Raw genomic sequence first — 18,181 nt, 5'->3', positions numbered from 1 at the left:
AGAAGAAAGGGTCATCTTCCCGAGAACTGGAGCTGCAGCTGGTTGTGAGCCACCATGTGGGTGTTGGGAATCAATTCTGGGTCCTCTTGAAAAGCACCCAGTGCTCTCTTATCTCCTGGTCCCTTTCCCTGCTTTAACATTAAAGTAATACTTTCAGTAGCATTATGGAGTCGAACAGAATGTCGTTCTTGGGTGGCGTCTTCTTGCATGCCCAGTGACCTCACAGCCTGTAACTCTGCAGCAGTCCGCAACCACTGCCTTGTTAAGGGAAGATGTTCCCGATATCCCTTTTAAAATTATCTCCTGGTATTTATCTTTGTTTTCTTTCTGTGTGTATGCCACCCCAGCCCAGTACTGTGTGTGCTGTTGTCATTATTGTTTGGATATGTGATTCTGTTCAGTCGGTTTCCAGTTTCTAATGTACTGACTCTGTTTTCTGAATCCTGTGAGGACTTAAATCCCCTGGTGATGACCAGCTCCTCCTAAATATATTTGATTCTATCTTTTTAGAACCAGAAACTAGATTATGCTGTAGCTAAAGATGAGGCAGGTGTTTATGATTCTGAAGCACACGGTCCTCCTGGCTAGGCTGTAAGCCCAAAAAGTATTTGTGAAGAAGAAAATCCTTAGATAACCTTCCATAACAATTCATATTTTGTGTGGTTCATATTTCTTAAAACGACCAAAAAAGATAGTTGGATTTCCTGTAACTGCAACGAAGGGCCATAATTAAGTTTTCTGATCATGTCTGACTCTGGATTGAAGGACTTGGGGAGAATAAAATATGTGATGGTTGTTCTATTATCCCTAACCTCATCTTGATTTTTTTTTTAAAGGCTAGAACTATCATTCTAGAGTTAGTCTTTTATGTGTGTGCATGCCTGTGCAGGTCAGAAGTCAGTGTCAGCTGGCTTCCTCGGTCCACCTTATTTTTTGAGACAAGGTCTCACCTTTGGCTCGATTGGCTGCTCAGAGAACCCTCGGGAATTCATCTGTCTCCTCTTGTCCAGCTGTGGGCTTCTGGACATATGCTTGGCTTTTGTGTGAGTGGATTCTGAGGAATTGAACTCAGGCCTTCATGCTTATATGGGAAGTACTTTATCAAGTGAGCCAGCTCCTTCATGTGTTTCTACCTTGCTCATTCCTAGGTGAAATGGTGTTTGTGCGTCTCTATGGAGCTGCCATAGATGTGAATATAAGACTGGACAAGAATTCCTTGATTATGGAGAAAACATACATATCTCTGGCCAATCAGCGGACGATAACCATTCATAACCGCTCTAATATTATTGCCCATTTCCAGTGGAAGATATTTGCTACACAGGAAGAGGAAGACAGAGAAAAATATAGGTTTGTATCCGAAACCACCTCTATGTAGCAATGCAGGGGTACAATGGGGTAAATCCAGTTAATCTTGGGGGAGGGGTGGGAAGCACAATTTATGGTAAATTCTTAACCACCACAAATAATGTCCAACCTTGAGAAACTGGCTCCAGTGTGGGGTGCTCTTTGGGAGCTTTGTAGCATCAAGTGTTGCAGATGCTCAGTCAAACTTAACCTGGTTATAGTGTAGCAATAATTAAAGACTTAATTAATTTTAAAAAATATGTCATTCTTTACTGTTTTTTAAGCACTAATGTACATGTATATATTGCTTTCCAAAGCCCTGGTCAAATTTATTAGCTCTTACAGTGAGTCCCCCAAATAATCCATTTTGGACTGGCATCAATGTCTCAATGTCACTCCCCGCTCTATAAAAAGATATTTTCAGAAAATAGAAAGAAGGAAGGAAAAGAAGGGTTTAGATGTAATGATCTTTATATTTTGGCTTTCACAACACTGCCCAATCTCTCTGAACCATGTAATTTAATAACGATTTCTTAGTGGAATCTTTAGTAGTCTATTTTAGAGAAAATGATAATTCAAATAGCAGCAGATTAGAAAAATGTAAAACCAGCCGGCTTTTAGCGCCTGCCTCATGGTTGCATCCTGGACGATTCTTTTGATTGACCCCATCCTTGCCTGTCTGAAGCTGCGCTCACTTTATCTCCTTAGATCTGTCTGAATTAACACTGCTGCTGTTACAATTACTTCAGTCTCTGCCTCTCCATTGCCATGAAGGATTAACCCTGGGAAGCTTCAAGGCTTTGTTTAAAACCAAGTTAGTGTGGAATAAAAGTAAAAGTCTTAGATCCCTGGAGAGCTGGCAGAAGTCCCCCACTGCACTGTCCCTAATTGAATCAGAAGGATCCAGGACAATGAGGGCACACAGTTGGCAGAAGCTCCAGGTGATGAGCTTTACCACAGGATCGCCCCGTGAAAGAAAAGCCTTTCCTGCCTACAAACCTCACCGGACCTCATGGCCTAGGAATGCCGATAATGAGTTGTTTTTTTCCCTTTTAATTATTAATATTGCATAACTATGAAACATCACAATGAAACCCACTCGTGTACAGTTAATAATTGCTAATAAAAGTGGGAAATTCTTAGAAGGAAATTCTGCAGCAGACGATGTCAGCTGAGCAGCAGCTGGAAAGGCCAAGCAGGTTTAAAACTGGAGCCCTAGTGGGGCCAGGGGAAGCCGGTGAAGGGAGTCACAGCAGCAATGCTGCAACCGCCCTCCTGGGGGAGCCATTTGGAGAGAAGGAGAAAACGCAGCTTTAAGTCCAACTGTTTCTCCATAGGGCAGGGGCTGTGGGGACTGGTACCAGGCCAGTGTCCAAAGAGTGTTTAGAAGCTAATTTTAACAGTTAAAGTTAAATGGAAGGAAAGGAAGGAGGGAAGGAGGAAGGGAGGGAGGGAGGGAGGGAGGGAGGGAGGGAGGGAGGGAGGGAGGGAGGAAATGGCAGGTATGGAAGGTGCCAGACCATCCAGAATAGAACTTCAGACACAAGTTCTGTCTCCACCTCACTTCCCCTGACACTCATACCCTTAGTTTTTTTAATATTTTTTTTACCTGTTTTATTTGTTTGTTTGGCTGCTTGGGTTTTTTGTTGTCTTGTTTTGAGACAAGACTGACCTCAACCTCACTAAGTAGTCAGGGATGACCTAGCATTCCTAATCCTCCTGCCTCTTATCTCCTCATAGCAGGGTTTATAGGCATATGCTACCTTGCCTGGTTTTATCAAGTACTGGGATTCAACTCGGGGCTTTGTGTGTGTTAAGTCAGCATTCTAACAACTGAGCTATGTCTCTGGCCTGGCCATGTGTATATGTGTGTGTGTGTGTGTGTGTGTGTGTGTTCAAGAATGTGTACATGCACAATGCACATGCAGAAGACAGAGGGTGATGCTGGTCATCTTTCCCAGTCGCTCTATAGAGGTATACCTTATTTTTTGAAATGGGGTCTTTCACCACACCTGGAGCCCTTGGACTTGGAGCCCTTGGAGCCAGCAGTCCCCAGAGATTCTTCTACTTGAACATCCCCAGTGCTGGGATTATCAGCATGCATCCTGTGCCCAGCTTTCTACATGGGTCCTGGGGAAATGAGCTCTAGACTTCATGTTTGCATGACAAGCGCTTTATCAGCTGAGCCATCTCCCCAGCTCCAGTCCCACTGTTCACCGTGTGTCTGTTGCATAACATAAGTTTTCTTATGACAGCTCCACTTCAGATGTGTGTGTAGTGAGCTTTGATTGTGTGGATTATATTCACATATTCACAATTATGTTTTCCTGTTCTCCCTTTCTTACATTCTCATAGTCTCCATTTTAGCTCTCATATCTTTTTATGTTCTCTTGGTCTAGCCTCCACACATGAGAGAAAATATGCAGCACTTGTGTTTGTGGAGCTGATAAGTTTCACTTAGCATGATGACCTCCAGTTCCAGCTGTGTTCCTGCAAATGTTTTAATTGCATCCTTCTTCTGTGGCTGAGTGGGCTCTGCTGTGCAGTAATACTGCATTTAATCCATCCACATCGTTTCTCTATACCACCTGTAGGCACATGGCCAGAAGAATCGGTTAGCTCTCCATAGTGGCATCTGCATATCACAGTTATTATAGCCCTGTACAAAGTTTTTAAACAACGAACTTAAACAGTGGCTTTTGATCTCTAAAGAGGATTGTCTTCACTTTCCCTTGGGGTGACATATATCAATGTACCTTGTGTTTCCCTCAAATAGATTTGATTTTTCTAAGTAGAAAGTCTACTAAATGCGATCCTGCCTTCTCTCCCTCTTCCAAGCAAGCCACATTATGCCTGATCTCTAGCTCGACCAACACTGACTCTTCTCCCTTTTCCCTTCTCTGTTCCTCAATACATTCCAAGTATGCCTCAACTTTCATACAGTTTTCCCCTTGGGGTCTTGTCTCCGAAATAACTGCCAGCTATTCTTTCTAGAACAAGGCTGTGTGCTCCTTACTAAACAGCGAGTGTGATGGTGGTACTTGTGCAAATGGTCGTGGTCTCCTCTTTCATTGCACATCCTCAGGTTATACCCCGGGCCACACATGAGCAGCAGAGCAGAGGTCTGCCTAGCCCCCCACCCCCCCCCAAAAAAACAATAGTAAGGTCATTAACTAGCAGGACAATGCCTCTCTCGTGTTCTCCAGCAAGGCCCATGCTGTTGTCCCTGACCCAATCCTTTGTATATGTGATGCTCTTGCTCCTGATGAGGCCCGCAACAGCTTCTTGCTTATCTCCCCTTCCCCCACCAGCATCTCTAGACTGCAGAGAGAAGAGTCGACCTTGGCCCTGAGCTTAGCATAGAGGGAATGTGTCTTTAGTTAGAGACGCATTTCCAGGGATTAAAACTTCCCTTTTCAGCATCCCAAGGCCCTAAGATAGAAGGTTAGTGTTACTTCACAAAATGAGACTCGGATGTCTTCCCTCAGCTGTCTGTTTGCAAAGTGGCTTCCATCTCATCCTGAGCCATTCAACTGCAAGTACTGAAATTTGCTCGAAGGTCCCTATAAAATGCCAATCCTTCTAACAAATGGCTTCAACTCCTGTTCCATCCATCATGGTATCTCGCCTACAGAATCTTGGTGAGCCAAGATTTGGTTGTCTCTTTTCCCAGTGGAGGACTTTCAGCCTCTCCCTCTTCCCAGGAAGGTCATCCTGGGAAGGATGACCTTTCTCTCTGCGTCTCTTACAGTGTTGGAACCCTCGGGCATGTGTCTGGACTGAGAAATATGGGGCTACTGCCAGGCTCCAGGTTCTGGCCATGAAGATGCCCCCTCCTCTAGGAAGAAGTTCTGAGCTTTAAAATTGTTCTTCTCTTTAAAAAACCAACAAACAGAACACCTTCAGAGTCTGAAATTAAGGACCCTTTGAAGAAATCACCTTTTTGATCTATTTTTTGATGTTTCTCTGGAGCCAGAAAGGACATTAATCTCTTCAGAAAGGACCGTATCCTTCCTTCCTTTCTTGCTCAGCTGTGTTTGGGCGAGCGTGCTCTGCAAGATTCTCCCAGCACATTCTCCTCGCGTTCCCCATTTTCAGAGACTCGGTGTGGGCTTTTATGGATTTTTGCTCCTAGAACCTCCAGCAGGGTCAAAGGCATTGTTTCAAGAGCAGGTGGCTCTAATTCTACATTTGCTCAAGACCTCCCAGTAACCTCAGTGGACAACCCCACACTGTGGTTAGCGGGGATTTATTTCACAGCATTCAGGTGCACGAAATGACACATCTCTCTAGTTAATTCAACCTTAATTGATGTTTGAGCCTGCCACCTGGGTTACTGTAATGAATTTAATTTCAGTTATGTTTAGGGGCTCCTTCCTGCTGTCATTTTAAAAAAAAACAAAACACTCTGAAGACAGAAATGGCACCTGATAAACAGGACAGGAGACTCTAGACACGCGTTCGTCACACTGGCACAGAGTCCCCCCCCCCCATTATCTAGGGTCACACAGTCCATTTGGGGGTGATGGCCCCATTGTCTCCACTTACTCTTTCGTGTCACAGGCAGCTCTGGAAGTGTTTCTCCCAGCTCTGAGGCCAGGAAACTTACTTTTTAGTCGCTTCGGCATCTAGTTACCAACTCTATTCCTTACTTGTCTCGCGACAAAATCCCTGACAACACGAGAGGGAGGCCCCTCCTGGTGCTGTGTGTGTCTCACCCTTTGTTCTTCCTGCTACAAGATGTCTTGCTGCAACCCATGCCTCTTCTGGTGGTGGAACCCTGGGCTGGGTTTGCCTCCCAGGCTCCTGTGAAAAACTCTACAGTGCTTCCATCTGAGACCTGATCCACACTGAATTTTTTTTTTTTTTTTTTGGTTTTTTTTTTCGAGACAGGGTTTCCCTGTAGTTTCTAGAGCCTGTCCTGGACCTAGCTCTTGTAGACCAGGCTGGCCTCGAACTCAGAGATCCGCCTGCCTCTGCCTCCCGAGTGCTGGGATTAAAGGCGTGCGCCACCACCGCCCAGCTTCCACACTGAATTTTTAACTCAACTTGTTTTCTAATTTAAAAGAAACATGCTGTTAATGTATAAATGTTTTTTTTTCAAAAATTACATCTGTGATTATGAAAAAAATCAGTTCTAGTTATATGACCCAGAGAAAACCTAAGGAGTATTTTAGTATCTGTAAATGTATTCCTTTGCAAAACGAGTATGGTTTTTTCCCCTTGCTTGCTTTTTTTTTAATCAAAAAATTTGGGTTTTTCTCTCTCCAGAATATTTTGTAATGTTTTTTTTTGTCTTCAGAAAGCCATGCTAAGTGAACTAAAGAGATGTCACCCTGATCAAGTACGCTCACTGCTCTTGCAGAGGACCAGGGTTGCATTCCCAGCATCCACATGGCAGTCCACTGCCACCTATAACTCTAGTTCCAGGGAATCTGAAGCTCCTACACGGAGTTTACAAACCACTTTTTTTCCCTGTCCTTCAAAGAAGGTCAATCTAGCTAGGTCTTTGTTTCTGTGATTGTTGTAGAATTTACTGCTGCCAGTGAAGTCTCTCGCTTGAAATGGTATTAGTTGCTTTCTATAGCTGTAAAGAAACACTACAAACAAGGCAACTTATTAAAAAGTTTGGCTTGGCTTGCAGTTCATGATGGTGGAGTGAAGGCATGGGGGCGGGAACAGCTGAGAGCTCACATCTCGAACTGCAAGCAGGAGGCTGAGCGCACACTAGGAATGGCCTGTGTCTTTTGAGTCTTTTGAAACCTCAAAGCCTGCCCTCAGTGACACCTCCACCAACAGGGCCACACTTCCTAGTCCTTCCCAAACAGTTTCACCAACCAGAGACCAAGTATTCAAATATGGGAGCCTACGGGAGCCATCCTCATCCAAACCACCACACAAATGATGTGCAATTTGTAAGCCTCTCAGATAGCTGTCAACTAGCAAAATAAAAAGGAATTGGATTCCTTGCTTTCCGAGCTGATATGGCCAGTGGCATTAGGAGAACTGGTTACCTTGGATACTGCTTCCCACCTAGCAGTACCAGGGAAATGCAAGCTGCTTTCTTCCTTGGATCCAGAACACACCGGATCCATTTATTTGATTTCCTTGTGTGATATAGACAAAGGGCTCAGAACACTGAAGTTATTTAAAAGAACCATTTTGACAAAACGGAGCCTCTGGTTTGAATGAGGTCATCTAGGAAGTCAGAGCCGAGACAGGAACTCAGTGACCTCACACACCCACTCAGCACTCCCTTGCTAAGTATGTGCCGTCACCTGGGTCACAGCATCACAGTGCTGGGAACAGGAGCAAGTGTCCCAGGGGGAGAGTGCAGGCCAATCTGCAGAGTCCAGGTCATCGGGAAAGGTGAGGGCAGCGAAGAGAGGCTTAGAAGAGGCTGTTCTCTCACTGACCGTGGTAGACAGTGAGACCTGGGAAGTGAGTGAAGGAGGCATCTCTGGGCATGGCTCAAGCATCTTAAAAGCTTGGCATCTTAAGAAAGTGAATGCCTGACATAGGCAGAAAGATGGTACTGATGGAGCACCTGCTCTGTGCCAGGATCTGAACCGAGGCCCAAATCACCTTTAAGCCCCATCTCTTAGGTTAGAAACTCTGCTCCCATCGCCTCTAGTTTTCTGGGAACAAGCACCAAGCTTAGAGGGATTGGGAAGCTCCCAGAGTCTCAGAGCTAGGAAATAGATCGTAAAATCAGTATCTAAACCCAACCCTCACCAGCCCTACATTCTATTCCCTAGACAACAAACAGCTAGGAAAGAATTCAAGTGAGACAAGCGTAACAGGAACAAACTCATCCTTGCCATATGAGAGCAGAGCAGATGTTAAATAATTTAAAAATAAGCATGGAAAACACAATTACCTAAAAGGAAATATTTGTCCAGATCATGCTGGCTCAGAAGTAAACAGAAGGGCCTTGGGTGGGGAAAAAATCCCAGAGGACTTCTGGAAGGAGGAGACAAGGGATTGTCAGATTTAGCCTCTGAAAGTTCTGAGGAGGCAACACAAAGTCACCCACTTACATATTGTAGACTCAGGGCAAGGAGGGACCACCCCAGGAGGTGTAAGGACAGTCCCAGGAGAGGAGACTGGAAGCGAGTTCCCATGGTGATCCTTATATTTCTTCATTTTCTTTAGGGTCTGTGACGATCTGACCAAGGAGGAAAAGCTAGAAACCAACATGTTTCTGGAAGAGTGCCTCTTGGACCCTTCGCTCCGAGAACGCCTTTCTATTCTCTCCCGCACCTTCGAGAACCAGAGGAAGCTGGTGCAAGGAGACAGCATGCTCTTTCTGGACCACATTTTCACCATCGAGCCCCTGGTGAGCACCTGAACAGAACCCCATTATCTAGTGAGCACAAGCGGGGGCGCAGGGCTGCTTCTGGACCTGGCACGGCTATTCCTGAGCCTGACATGACTGACTCTAGAGACACTGCCTGAAGGCCGGTGGCAAGGATGCTGGCAGGTCACACTTCCTGTACACCTGTCACAGTGGTCATCTTACCAATTGCCCAGGATGTATCATTTGTGCATATATCACCTTACAACAAACCCAAAATATATAATTAAAGCCCCATATAAAAATAAGGAAATGAGCACTTACATCTCATAGCTGGCTTACTGCCAAGCAACTGGTGTCTGTAGTTGGAAACTTAGCCCAGATTAGTCTGACTATATAGCAGGATTTCTCAGCCTTAGCACCATCAATGTTGTAGATGTATAATTCTTTGTCCTGTGCCTCCTTTCTCCCAGCATTCAGTTCAGTTCTCCCCACCTACTTCTTTTCCCTGCGCAGGCCCAAGACAGTTTCTTTATTAACCAATGATGTTCATAGCATCCACTGGGAGCATGGGGAGGGGGAAGAAGACAGAGAGGGAGAGATCATGCAAAACCCATGACCACATGTTCCTTTTTCTGGTGTGAGCTTAAAATAGCCTGTGGAGTGGTCCTGACCCTCCCTGAGGAGGGATCAGTGTTTAGCAGGCTTTCCTGAAGGTGGAGTCCAGCTCAAAGCAACTCCAAGGGGGAGGGGGCCTGAGATGGAGCTTTCCACTCCATTGGCACCCCAAGAATGAATGCAGGGGCTGGGGTGATGCCCCCAACTTAATATTACAAAACCCATTTAAATACTTGGCCTCCCAAAAGAGTCAGAGTTCATGTTAGCAGCATGGCCCATGGTGGGGAAGCTGTTTCAAAACCATGGCTTTTTTTTTTCTGCTATCGCTGAATCAGGAAAACCTCTCTTAAAGAAGCCATGGCGTTAAGCCATGCTTAACTCTGTTTTTTGTCTGTCTGTCTGTTTGTTTTGTGCCTAGAATTCCTTCCCAAACTCCCTCAGGTTTTAAGTGAATTTTAATTGGTCATGTTGGGGCCATTTGTTGCAAGGAGGCTGCTTGTTGGTTCCCAGCTGCTCAGCCCTGAAATAATCACACAGAAACCGTATCATTTAAATCATTGCTTGGCCCATTAGCTCTAGCTTCTTATTGGCTAACTCTTACATATCAACTCAACCCATCTCCATTAATCTGTGTATCGCCACATGGCTGCAGCTTACTGGATAACGTTCCCGCATCTGTCTCTGGAGGGGCTATATGGCTTCTCCTTCCTCCCAGCATCCAATTTAGATTTCCCTGCCTACCTCTATTCCCTGCGCAGACCCAAGACAGTTTTTTTATTAACCAATGCTATTCACAGCACACAGAGAGGAAATCCCACATCACAGAAGAGATCAGAACCAGACATTGGCAAAAAGCTATGGTTTAACTAAGTGAAGAGGGAGGGGAGTGTTCCCAGTTAGAGAGACCATGGAAGCCATGGGGAAAGGAAACATTCTGTTTACAGCAGGATGGAAGACAGTGAGCAGAACAGTTTCTGCTTGGGTAAGCAGAGGGAAGGTGGCCTATCATGTTCAGCCTATAGCTCCCTGTCTCCCACTGTGCTCTTCTGGAGATGCTGGATGCTATTGTATATTCTTTGCAAAAGCAGTTGGGAGATCAAACAAATTTGGGAAAAACTATGGGGAAAGAGAAAGTGTGTGTCCACATGGCAGAGTTCAAACACCACTTCCCTGTGAGCAGGTCTCTCCCACAGAACACCCATTGGAGCTGACATTCTGTAGGTCCCAGCTTTGCCAGTACTGATGAAGATCTGAGACCCATTACAGGAGAGTGGTGTGCTCAACAGGGCTTGGAAAGTTTATCCTGATATCTGTGTGTGGCTTTAATTGGAGGAGGGTGGATAGAGGAAGTGTTGGATGGTACAGGTCAGTCGATGGAAGGTGGTAGAGGACAAGGGTCATATTAAGCAGGTCTTCAGTCAAGATCAGGATGATTTCATGAGGATAATAGTGACCTGGAACAGTCCCGGGGAAGAGGTGATTAGAAAGGAAAGGAGATGGTAGATATGAGCCATAGTCAAAAGGAAGACACAACATGCTTTTTGATTAGTCATTGAGATTGAGACAGTATAAGACTGTAGATCTCACTGGAATGACTGGAGGAGTTATGACATCGTTGATAGAAATTGGCAAATTAATAGCTCTGGTCTGGGTCTTGGCTTTGCAAATAGTAAATGTGGCCTAAACTAGCCATTTGGTCTCCCTTGGCTGCAGGTTCATTATATACCAAGGAACTGTGAATATTGGGAATAGGTCAGTCTTATCTTTTTTGACTCATAAATTCTAAGTCTTTAATTTGAGTCACACTGTGAGCTCCTAAGACCAAGAAATGTTTAATCCTCATCCCTAGCACTTGGCCCAGTGCTAATAAATGGTTGGATGGATATATAGCAATCAGAAAATATTAGTGAGTTTGGCTCTGAGCATGTCAACTTTGAGATTACTACAGATGTCTAGGGAGCTTCAGAAATATAGAACTAAAATTGGTGTTGGAAGAGATCCAGAGAACTCAGGACCAGAAGCAAGATTTGTGAGACTACTGTAAAGGTCTTTATTGGAGACGTGAAAACCAAATGGGAATTCTAAGAGTAGAGGGATAAAGGGCAAGTTTAGAGGCTACAGGAGCATCTCTCTGCACCCACCCCAAGGGGACCCAGGAAGAAAGTAAATGCTGGGATCTCAGAGTGTGAGAGCAAAGCATGCGCACGTGCACACACGCACCCCGAAAGTGTCCTCTACACCCAGGGCACCTGATCCTGCACCACCAAACTTCTCTTCTGAATATTGCTAACTTGTCAGGTCTCTTGTATCAAATGGTCACTGCTTACTTTCTGACAACTTAGTTGTGCATTGGTGATTAGCTTTTTTCCAGTTAAATAGCTTCTTGCCCTGGGTTGATCTTGCAGCAGAAGCAGAAAAGATCAGGAGCAAGTAGTGTTACCAGCTGGTCTAATAACCAACCTTAGTCACAGTCTACCCAAATAAATAAAGCAAAGGTCATCGGCAGGTGTAGAGACCACCTTGCCTTCTGATGGGCTTCCTCTGGCCATGGAGGAAGGGCAGCATGTTCAAGTGAGGTAAACATAAGAGAGACAAAAGAATCAATAACAAAAACCCCTAATACCTTAGGGGCCGAATAGAAATAAAAAAAAAATCATCATATTTTATCAGGTCTACATCGACATAGTTTCATTCTTCAAGCATATCAGTCAATACTAAAGTTTAGCTTAGTCCTGCATACAGACTGTGTGCCCTGCATATTGAGTATTTTCTGAGAACATTGTTCCTGTTTCAGAGGCTCTTCCCATTTAAAGCAAGAAAATCCAAGATCAGGAAATCAATCCTGACCTCGGGTTGCTCAGAGATGGTGATGGGTTTGAATTTAAATCTCATTTTATTGATATTATCATATGAGGAGTTGTTTGGCTCAACCCTGTAGAAATAAAAGGCCCCACATTCTATAGTAGCGAGTTCTTACTGTGTTCCAAGACCGCCTCACCATTTGGCCCTTCAGTGGTTTGAAAGAGAATGAATGCCCCCAAAAGCTCATGTTTGGATTCTTGGTCCCCAGTTGGTGGGTTAGGAGGTATGATCTTGTTGAAGGAGGTATGCCACTGTAGATGAGCTTTGAGCTTTCAAAAGACTCCTTCCACTCCTAGTTAACCCTCTGCCTCCTGCTTGTGACTCAAGATGTGTGCTCTCAGCTGCTTCATCTGCCAGAGCTTTGCACTGTCATAGACTCTATCTAACCCTCTGAAACCATCAGCCCAATCTATCTCTTTCTTTGATAAGTTGCTTTAGTCATGGAGTTCTGTTACAACATCAGAGCAGTAACCATGACAGATCCCATGTCTTAGCAGACTTTCTTCTCATGCCCATTCTTTGTGGAATGTGGCCATAAACCTGGCGATTGGGTCTGCTGCTTGAACTCTGAGGAGTTAGATTTGGGTATCCTGAGTCCTGGTGGCCACAGAAGCACAGAGCCGTAGGCCTGCTTCTATCTCCCATTTCCTCAGGATATGGACAGAGGGGAAGCTGGCCTCTGCTCTACTGATGAAGAGCTGGGACTTCATTGTGGGACTTAGAACTGTCCTTTGGTGGGAAAAAAGAGGGCACCAAGGACCCAGAATAACCCGGAGACAGAACACTAAAAGAAATTTTGTAAAATGGTAGTTATTTATATTGATATTTTAAAGCCATTGGGATTACTGTGTAGGGCATAGGAGAAACAGCTTTTTACTTCTAGTTTCTTACATATCAATTCTTCGGATAATATCTTGGGTATAATATTAATATCATTATATCATTATATCATTAGCTGACTTTCTCTGTTTATTGCTTATCGGGAAGGCATGGAGCCATGCAGGCCACTGATGATTTGTAAAGTCACCTGCTTCCATTTGAGATTTTCCCCATCTTCAGAAATAACCTGAGTCTATTATGCATGTTTTGTGCCTTCCAGAAAAGCAAAAGGAATTGACTGTTTCATAAATATAATATTCAGTTGTGCCAGGCAGGCCATGTCTGGGCCGAACTTTAATGGTCTCGTTCTGTTATTTCCCTCTGCTTGAGTCTCCTGAGTCCCCCTGAAAGAGAGAAATCCAAAACTCAAAAACTCAATTTTGAACATTGAGCGGTGCGAGAATATCACTGGGCAAAGAGAATTAAGTTTTTGCTTCCCACAGGCGCCTAGCAATCTCAAGACCTCAGCACAGATGTAACCATCCTGTCTCTGAACTGTGGTGCTGCTGGCTCAGGTCACGCTTTGAAGACAGCAATTTTCTGAACGTGGAACACTTGGTATTTTCTCAAAAAGGAAGGCCTGAATGTTTCAAGGTTTTTTCCCAGCTAGCGCCTGCTGCATGTCTGCAGTGTTTGAGTTGGCCCAATATTCCTGCTCCTCTTAACCCACATCTCCCGAGTAGATTTCACCCTGCAGCCCTCGGGAAGCCGAGGCTTCATCTAAATGAACTATCAAAGGGGAGGGACACTCGATCATTTCTTCATCACCATGCAAGTTCGCAGTAACCTGTGCTCTGATGTCATTTCAGCCTGAGAGAAACGTGCTGTTCTAGCAGTCCAGACGTGCAGAGGCAGCTCAAATTTAGTTTACTTGATCCCTCTCCTCATTTGGTATAGTGGGTGAGCTCAGCAGAACCGGGTTGGGTGAAAGTCCAGACGGCTAGCAAGAAGAAAGACTCAGTGCTTTTTGTCCTGTGCAGCCCTTCCTCAGCTCCGGTCATTAGCTGAGCTGTGACTCACTGGGCACACACGTGGGCGCTGACTCCTTGAAAATGGATACCAGGAAGGAGCCCAAGGACACGGATCTGCTGAGAGCAAACTGCCCCTGACTGGCTCTGCCAGTGCTGTGGCCCACCCCTTAGCCTCATTCCTTAGGACTTTCCTATCAGGTCTTTGAGCTAAGGCCCAGTTTTTTGGCAACTTTACCAGAACATTCTCTATTGTGTTTAAGAACCAGTGTGGGTGGAAGGAAGCCCAGAGAAGCCTTAGAAATAGCAAGGTTGCTCCTGGCTCATTAAATTAGTCAATACCTTTTCTTTCCGCGAAGGAGAGAAAGACTTGGACTTCACACATGGCCACCTCCACTAGCTAAGGACCCCATGGCGTTCCGTGTGTTGAAGACGAAACTAAGGCCTTTTGTGAAGCTGCTTCTGCCAGATGGGCAGACCATGGGCTCTCTCAGGAACTTTTATAGGCGTTGTTTTGAAAATCACACCTTGACTTGACTTACTTGTCCTAGCCGAAGTGACTGAGTAGTCAGTCTCTATGCAAGCCTTGTGCCAATGTGGTCTTTTCTCTCAACAATAGCAAGGGTAATTTACTGTTTCTTCATAATTGTTGTCTGAGACAGTTGGTATTTGCGCCAAGTGTCACTAAAGGTAGCCAAAGTTTTTGTCATTGATTGGATCTGTTGTGAGTGGAAGAAAAGATGACAGCATTTTGGTCATGGGTTGGTCATTGATAGAAATTTGACCCAGAGGGCTGGGCAGATGGCTCCGTGATTAAAAGTGCTTGCTGTTCTTGCAGAGAAGTTCAGTTCCCACCCCCATATCCTGTGGCTCACAAAGGCCTGCAGCCCTAGCTCCAGGGGGATATCATACCCTCTTCTGGCCTTTGTGGACATCTGCGTGTGTGTGTGTGTGTGTGTGTGTGTGTGTGTGTGTGTATGTCTGTGTGTGTATGTGTGTGTGCATACATATGTACATGCATACATACATACATACATACAGGCATACACACTCATCAATTTTTAAATAAATCTTACTTTAAGTTAAAAAACAAAAATTTGATTTTGAGAGCATGTTTTCATTTTCTGGAAACTTTCTTTTTGTTTGCTTGTTCATTTTGGGAAATGGGATCTCCTGGGCTCTTCTTAAACTCGTGGGCCCAAGTGATCTTTCTGCTTTGAGTCCTGGTGTAATTAGTACTAGAGCAACTCTTTCCGTGGCATGAGGGAAATGATGGGATATTTGAAGATGTTTATGTCGCCAAGCACGAACATCAAGAACACCACTTGAGGCCATTGTTCACATATCTTGTTCTGAAGGGACTGGGCCTGTGTTGAGGGGAGCTTGATGAAGACCCCACCAGAGCGTCTCCCAGGAGCACCCACATGCTCAGGTAGACTTTGTTCCATGAAAGCACCTGCTTTGAGTGACCTTCTAGAGGAACTCAAGCGTGTGTGGACAGGATCACCATAGGCGGGATCACCAGGGCAGGCTGCATCAGATAAGTCCACACATCGGTGGTAGATTCTAAATGTCTGCCCTTTCTGTCTGGTATGGTGAGAGAGATGGGCCCTGCCCTACTTTTAGAATTGCAGAGGGGCTGGGGAAGTTAGGGAAAGTACCAGAGACTCCTGGCCGCCACTTGTTGGTTTGTGCGTAGGCAAGATACTGTACTTTACTTTGCCTCAGTTTTCTGTTGCTAACGAGAGGATGGAAGGACTTAACTGGCGTGAAGACCGGGTGAGATAAGGTACAGAGGCAGTGACTGCAGCAGGCAGAACTTGAGCTCTCGGGAAACATTTGCCAAATCGTGATTATGAGTTAGATACATGTCTTAGTTAAGGTTTCTATTGCTGTGAAGAGACACCCTTGACCCTGGCAACTCTTACAAAGGAAAACATTTAACTGGAGCTGGCTTACAGTTCAGAGGTTTAGTCTGTTACCATCACGGCAGGAAGCATGGCAGCATGCAGGCAGACATGGTGCTGGAGAAGGAGTTGAGAGTTCTATAACTCGATTTATAGGCAGCAGGGAGAGATGGTCTCACTAGGTGTGGCTCAAAGCCTGCCTCAAAGCCTGCCTGCACAGTGATACCCTTTCTCCAGCAAGGCCACACCTCCTAATAATAGTACCTACCACTCCTGTGGGCCAAGCATTCAAACACGAATCTGTGGAGCCATACCTGTTCAAACCACCATAACACACTTGTCTCTTTGCAAATTAGAAATTGACTGGAAAGCTAAATATTTGAGTCATACATGTAACCGGAGACTCAAAATGCAATTCTTTTGTTTAATACACATAGGAATTTTTATTGTAAACATTGAGTTCTGCTTTCCAGATCAATCAAGGAAGTTAAATACACAGGTAACTGTTCTTGCAGTTCAAATTCCCATTTAGCAAGGATTTCGAGAAATGATCTTTAAGGAAGGAAGAGGAGAGAGAGAGAGAGAAAGGAAAGATTCAGGGCTTTTAAATGTTTTTGAAGAACTTGTTAAGGAGGTTCTCACTAAAGTCCCTTTGATCTAGTGCAACTTTTTGAAGGTCAGTCAGTCACCACCAGTCTGCCACCCCTTCCCCTGGCTCTTCTGTGACTTTTCTTTTGTGTGTCCCCTCCCCTTGATCCTGATCACTTTTCCCTGCCTGTCAGTGTGTCTAAGCTTTGCATTTATTTAATCATTCATTCATTCGTTTGGTTTGCATGTGTTTGTGTGTGTGTGCACGCACACACATGCTTAGAGGTCAGGTGGTCATGTGGGGGTCAAATTCAGGTCATCAGGCTCAGCAACACACATCTACTAAGATAACAGACATCTACCTACCAAGACCGCTAATTGGCACTACTTATTTTCATGTGTGTGCTGGACATGGAGTATAAAAGAACTAACTGTAGCAACTTCAGACGGTTAATTGAGGTTAAAAGACCCATCCAAAATGTGGGCCACCCCAGTCCATAAGCCAGGATCCCAGACTGAATAAAAATGAGAAAACAAAGTGAATAGCAGCCATCTTTCTCTGCTCCCTGACTGTGGACACAATGCAGCCAGCTGCCTCAGGTACTGCTGCCCTGATGTCCCTGCCATGAGGGACGGTACCCTCACCCTGTGAGCCCCCATTATCTGAGGACACCGCTCTCATCATGTTTGTCATCTGTCACGGGACCAGTGGCTGCATACTCTGAGCATCCAGAAGGCTCAACGTTGGCCATAAGTTGTTTGGTTTGTTGTTCTTATTCAGAAGAGGCTAGAGAATTAACATTAAACTCAAAAATTCAAAGTTGATTCCTTCTAGTATGTCATTTGATTGACAAGTATACTCACAATAGAGTTGAGGAACAACAAAACATTACAAGCAAAGGGGAAATGATTATAGGAGAACTAAGGCCACTGTATTTCTTTTTTTTTACATCAAGGAAATGGTGACAGATTGAATCCTCTAAACTCAGGTTCCCATTTGGAGTGGGAAAACAGAGAAGGGAGAGAGCCTTAGAAATAGGAGGAAGCTGGAGCAGCAGGAATCTGAAGGAAGAGGCAGCTCCAGGGGTCCGGGGAGACAGGGTATTGATGCTGGAGCCAGTAGGGGAATTTGTGAAGGTTTTGATTTTCTGAAATGTCAGAGCTGAGCAATAAAGAATGAGAAGGCATTTTCAGAAGCATGAGTGACCTGGAAGTTCATTTCAATGGGACTAGTTAGAAGAGACGATTAAGGCAAGTAGTCAAGTGGGGCCATTTTAGACCTATTGCGTGTTTGCTAGGTTTGGCCTTCGATTTGCTAGGAAATGTCATTTTTTTTTATTGTGTTTTCTATAGAAAGAAGTAGAAGTATCACTCTTTAGTGAAGCCCACCCGAAAGCAGAGGTAGTGAGTGACCTCACTACCAGCATCCCTCTGAGAGAGCAAACGGGAATGACCACGCTTTTGTTGTGGCACACACACAGCTGTTAGTTCACTGTCCCAAGATCTGACCCAGGAGAGGACTGTAGAGGGACGTTTGTCCTTGAATTATCTCCCACGTGCAGAGAAAGATCAAGTTACTAGTGGTTGCTGCAGACTCAGCTAAGCAGCTGCAGTTGAGCAGAAGGCCCCAGGGCCAGTCCTCATTCTGTCGGAGCTCTGTGGACGGGCTCCTTATGCTGACCTCCAGTCACCAGAGGATCCTCTCAGTCTTCCCC

The 18,181-nt window shown here is 45.0% G+C and overlaps 1 protein-coding gene across 1 annotated transcript in view; it reads left to right on the top strand.

Moving 5' to 3' along the window:
• Window positions 1-18,181, top strand: part of Hydin (HYDIN axonemal central pair apparatus protein) — a 325,609-nt gene that overhangs the window by 76,753 nt on the left and 230,675 nt on the right. The window contains exons 8-9 of the mRNA XM_038312407.1: window positions 1,149-1,350; window positions 8,503-8,686. Coding sequence (XP_038168335.1) covers window positions 1,149-1,350; window positions 8,503-8,686 — 386 coding nt within the window. The remainder of the gene's footprint in view (window positions 1-1,148; window positions 1,351-8,502; window positions 8,687-18,181) is intronic.

The sequence above is a fragment of the Arvicola amphibius genome, chromosome 15, assembly GCF_903992535.2.
Source record: "Arvicola amphibius chromosome 15, mArvAmp1.2, whole genome shotgun sequence".
In the NCBI taxonomy this organism is placed as follows: domain Eukaryota; kingdom Metazoa; phylum Chordata; class Mammalia; order Rodentia; family Cricetidae; genus Arvicola; species Arvicola amphibius.
This window is presented reverse-complemented; position numbering and strand designations above follow the sequence as displayed.